This window comes from Tupaia chinensis, unplaced genomic scaffold, assembly GCF_000334495.1.
Source record: "Tupaia chinensis unplaced genomic scaffold, TupChi_1.0 Scaffold000335_1, whole genome shotgun sequence".
Taxonomy (NCBI): Eukaryota; Metazoa; Chordata; class Mammalia; order Scandentia; family Tupaiidae; genus Tupaia; species Tupaia belangeri.
Window position 1 is genome coordinate 563,949 of NW_006159829.1, and position 4,877 is coordinate 568,825.

Genomic DNA, 4,877 nt, shown 5'->3' on the forward strand with positions numbered 1-4,877 from the left:
GCCCTCCTCTGTGCCCTGGGGGATAGCGGGTCCTCGCGGCTCGGCGAGGGTCGGGGGCTGAAGGAAGACCTGCTCGTGCATGGGGAGCTCCCCCTCGGCCAGTGCTGGGGGTTACAGAAGCCGTGAGCCCCAGTGCCAGAGCCCCTGGGCCACACGCAGGCGCAGGGCGGGACACTCACGGGAGCCGTCGCAGAGGGCCATGGCCGCGTGGTAGTGGGCCAGGGCGCAGAAATGCTGAGCCTTGACATGCACCAGGGCGGTCCAGGACACGGGCACATGGTCGCGAACGGGAGGCCGGGCCATGGAGAGCCTGTACTCAGCTGCCACCTGCTGGGGCACGGCAGGCACGCTCAGCAGTGTGGAACCCAAGGGACCCCTCATCCCAGGCCCCGCCCAAGGCCAGCCGCTCCCCTCACAGCTGAGCAGAGCCGAGGAGGGCTCCGGCCTAGGCCCGGGAGGAGACCTGGGCCGGCTCCCAGCAGCCCCCATGCAGCTCGCTGTAGCCCACGTGCAGGGGATGTGGCCACCTCCCCGCCCTCCTGCCTCCTCTGCCAGGAGCCAGGCTTAGCCAGGCTGCCACGGGCCCTGGTGCCCTCCTGCACTCACCTGGGCGGCTTCCTGAGCCAGGCGCAGCTGAGCCAGGCAGTCGTGGGAGGCTGCAGGATCTGCCAGCGAGAGGCCCTCAAAGACGCACTCCTGGGCCTGTGCGGCCATGAGGCGCTCCAGCGCAGCCAGGGAGGCGGCGCTCATGTCTGGACTGGGCGCGTGGCAGAAGTTCTCCCTCAGAAGGCCGAAGGTGCCTGCACGGAAGGGTGCTCAGGGGACGGTCGCCTGGCTGGGGTGCAGGGCGGGGTGTCCGCTCAGCCCTGGCTGGGCCAGCCCCCCCTCACGCTGCACCCTCCTTTCTGGGCCCACCAGCTCGGGGCTGCCCACGTGGGGTCATGGCCCTCACCGGCAGCCCTCTGGAAGGCCTTGGCAGCGCGGCTGGCACCCTCGGCGCAGGTGCGGTCCTGGCGTGCCCCGATCTGTGTGTGCAGGGCACCCATGTTGAAGAGCACACTGCCCTTCTCGAAGGCCAGAGCCCGCTGCTGGGCCGGGACTCCTGTGAGTGAGTCATACCTGCAGGGGCGGGGGCTCAGGCTGGTGGAGCTTCCTGGCACCCTGGCCCCCGCCCGTGCCCACTGCCCAGCCCTACCAGTGGAAGAGCAGCGTGGGGCTCCTAGTGGGGGCAAAGAAGCGGGCTCCCAGGAAGCAGAGCTGGTTGTAGTAGGCCGTGAGCAGCTGCAGGCCCATTTCGCTCCGGCTGGGGGTCCGCATGGCCTGTGGGGAGGAACTGGCTGTGCCCACATGTCACACCAGCGCCGGGAAGGCCCCAGGAAGGCCCCGGGGAAGGCGGCGGGGCCGAGGAAGGACAGGCTCAGAGCAGTCGTTCCGACGCCAGCAGTGGTGTGCCAGGCTGCCTGTGGGCCTGCCACCACACTGGCGCTGGCATGCTTGGGGCCCTGGTGTGGACCTCTGTGCCATGGCCCCTGCCCTCCTGAGCGAGCAGGGGTGAGAGGCGGGGGGGGACACACACCTGCCGCAGGCGCTCCAGCTCCCTGACCTCTTCCTCATAAGAGGCGCCATCCTCTCCAAAGTGCTGGGAGATCAGCTCCTGGTGGGGGCAGGAGTTGTCCTTGGGGCAGCCCTGTGCCTGGCGTCCTTGCCTGGGGTCTCCCAGGCCACCATCGAGGGGTCTGTGCCGCAGAGCTGCCAGCAGCCCGTGTTGGGTAAGGCTGGGGCCTGGGCAGAGTGTGGAGAAACTAGGACAGCCCTGAGACACGGCCTGGCTGGAGAGCCCAGGACACTGGCTGTCCAGAGCGCTCCTCACACATGCCAGAGCTGCACACCCCCAGTGCGGGCCCCAAACTCTGCAGGAGGGAGAAGTCCTGACCCGAGGCGGGATGCTGTGACCTAGGTCCCTGGGTGGCCCCGGTGGCCCTTCCCCCTCTGGGTCCCATCTGTTCAACCAGATGGTGGCCCAGGAAGCCTCCAAGGTCCCTGGACACAGGGCAGGCTGGGGCACCACCCTTGGAGCCTGGGCAGCACTACCTTCAAGGGTGTGGACCAGTCCAGCTCCGTGGTCTCCTTCAGGCCCAGGGGGATCATGGGGACGGTGACACCCTGGCTAGAACAAGCACAGCTCTGACTCCGCACCTGCTGCGTGCAGCCGGAGCCCGCCCACTCCTCTGGCCGCACCTCTGGTGTCTGTCCCCCAGCTCCTGCGCCCGTTCCCGTGCCACTGTGGCCACGCATGTGGTGCCTGCCCTCCCACGTCCACACGCCCGTGCCTGCTCCGCGCCCACTTCGCCGTGGCCACACCTCTGGAGCGTGCCCGCCTCTGCGCTGCTCAGCTCCTCCAGTTCCTCCTGCAGCAGCTGCAGGGTGGCGTTGACGTGGCGCAGCTCCAGGGCCACCGTCTCTCTGACACGGCTGTTGCTGGTGGCTCTGCGGAGGCCCGGGCAGGTCAGAGTCCCAGTGGGACCACAGCCCTCCACTCCCGGAGACTCCCAAGGCCACTGGGGGATGTCCCTTCCCCGTCATCCCCGCAGCTCACTGCCCTGACCCCGCAGTGCAGTTCATCCTCGTGGACAGACTGGGCCCTTCTTGGCACACGGAGCCTCCGCAGCGAGTCAAGGCAGAGACAGCAGACCCCTCTCTGGGCCTCCCCCTGGAGCCTGACAAGGACTGGGGTCCTCCAGGAGGCTGCGCGGGCGTGGGGAGGCTGGCTGGCTGTGGCCGATCCCTGGCCCCTGCTGGCCCCCACACACCCAGGCGGAGCTCCTACACTCCATGCCCTGTCCTGCGGCCCACAGGTCTAAGGCTCACGCGGAGGGTGAAGTGGGCCCTGGGCTGTGTGTGGCTGCGGCGCCTGTGCACACGCTTTCTCTGGCACCCACAGGTCACCCAGCAGCCCATGGCCTCCTGGAGGCGGGCGCTGCGCAGACCAGGTGGGAGCTCACCTGTAGAGGTTCTCGGCGCCCGTCCTCATCCGCAGCTCCTTGCTGATCTGCTGGTGGATCCGGGCCCTGCGGCTCTGCAGCCGGCCACGCTGCGCCTGCACCCGCACTGGGGAGCCACAGACCTGCAGAGAGGCCACCAGTGGTCAGGCCCAGCCCCAGAGGGCCCCCAGAGGGTCCCCAGAGGGCCACCTTCCACCAGCAGGCTGCAGGGTGCCCCTGGCCTGTGGGAAAGGACTGGTCCCCTGGGGGGACCCCAAGCCAGCCTGGCAGGGAGGGGCTGGGCAGGCCTGGCTGCAGTGGGCTCTGAGGGGCTGCACTTGTCCAGAATGTCATGCCTGGGGCTTGCCAGCAGCCCTGTCGGAGGTGGCTGCCACCTCCACACCCATTTTAGTGATCTCGTTCCGTACCCCCACGGCCCACCTCATTATTCTAGCACACGTGTAGGCCTGGGTGGGCGAGTTGCCCATCTCCTGCAGGGGTGCTGAGGAAGGGCCTGCCAGCTGGCTCCTGGGGACCACTGGCTCCCCAACAAAGCACTCCTCACAGGCCAGCCCAGCAGGGTGGCTGCAGTCTGGAGACAGCTCTGGAAGCGAACACGTGCAGTGCACGCACAGTCCCCGCCTTTATTCCCCACTGGAGATATCACCAAACTCGCGCCATGCCACTGGGTGGGACCAAGAGGCTGAAAACAATCCAGTCACGGTGCCGAAAGGCGGGGCTCTGAGGAAGAGGTCAGGGCCTAGGACTGGGTGGGTCCCCTGACCAGTCCCATGGGTTCATGAGGAGAGGAGGTGCACAGAGGCCACATGACACGGCCCACACTCTGCACATGCCCGCCGTCCTGCCCCCAGCCCGAAGGCAGTGGCTCGCTGGCAGAGTTCCCAGCACCGGGGCCGTGTCAAGTAACCCCTCTGCCCTGTTAGTTTTGAACTGCCAGCGGGTGCACGTGCCTGTCAGAGAGCGAGGGCGAGAGGGAGGAGCGGGGGAGAAAGCACCCCCATAAGGTGCGGTCACGCCGCCACCCCTTCCCCTCCACTCCTCTGTCCTGTCAGAATCAGGGCACGAACACGCGTGTGCCTGGCATGCTCTTCAAGGCCCCACAGCTGGGACTTGAACCCTGGTCAACCATGTGGACCCAGGCTCCTGTTGCTGCTGCACTAGGAGCCAGCCCCCAGGAGGCCCCCATCTCAGGACGCTGTCAGCACGTGGCAGACTGCAGGTTCGCCGACCTGAGGCCCCGCAGCTGGGATTTGCAGGCCCTAGCAGGTCCCAGCTTGGACGCCGAAGGCCTTCGAGGGGCGACAATGTGGTGGCAGGTGCAAACGTTACTTTGGTGCAGTCTGATCTCACGCCTCGTCCTGGCCCTCACCCTGCCCTGTGGCACACTAGGCTCTTTACGCATGATGCTCCATATACCTCTGTCTGTGCAGGGTGTGTTTCCCAGCTCCCAGCTCTGCGGACTGCCCGGGGCCCCAGAGGACAGGCTCCAGGACAGACTCCCAGGCGGGGCGGGGCTGCAGGACCAGCTCTGGCTCGTTGCCTCCCAGGCACCCACTCTCCTGGGCCCTTCCACTGCACCAGCGGCAGTGACCCCAGCCCCCACTGCCAGCTGGCCGGCCCTGCCAGTCAGCCACATGACCAGGCCTCGTGGGCTCCCTGTCCTTAAAGACGGAGTGAGAGCAGCCTCCCCCACCCAGGGCGCCATCATGTCTGAGGGTGAGGACAGCTGGCCCACGTGGTGCCGCCGCCGCACCATGCCGCAGACCCACGCGGGCAGCCGCTCCCACACGGACAGGCTGTGCCCTGGCCGGGGGTCACTCGGGCCCCATGGGAGGGCCTGATGTCATGAAGAGCCGTGCGCTCTGGCCCTCCCTA

General features: G+C 67.8%; 1 protein-coding gene across 1 annotated transcript in view; it reads right to left on the reverse strand.

The window, feature by feature from the left end:
- The window catches only part of RHPN1 (rhophilin Rho GTPase binding protein 1), an 11,781-nt gene that overhangs the window by 3,032 nt on the left and 3,872 nt on the right, over window positions 1–4,877 (reverse strand). Inside the window, exons 2-10 of the mRNA XM_006152076.2 lie at window positions 3,003–3,124; window positions 2,362–2,487; window positions 2,092–2,167; window positions 1,577–1,654; window positions 1,196–1,320; window positions 953–1,119; window positions 607–800; window positions 180–327; window positions 3–104 (exon numbers count right to left, since the gene is read on the reverse strand). Coding sequence (XP_006152138.1) covers window positions 3–104; window positions 180–327; window positions 607–800; window positions 953–1,119; window positions 1,196–1,320; window positions 1,577–1,654; window positions 2,092–2,167; window positions 2,362–2,487; window positions 3,003–3,124 — 1,138 coding nt within the window. The remainder of the gene's footprint in view (window positions 1–2; window positions 105–179; window positions 328–606; window positions 801–952; window positions 1,120–1,195; window positions 1,321–1,576; window positions 1,655–2,091; window positions 2,168–2,361; window positions 2,488–3,002; window positions 3,125–4,877) is intronic.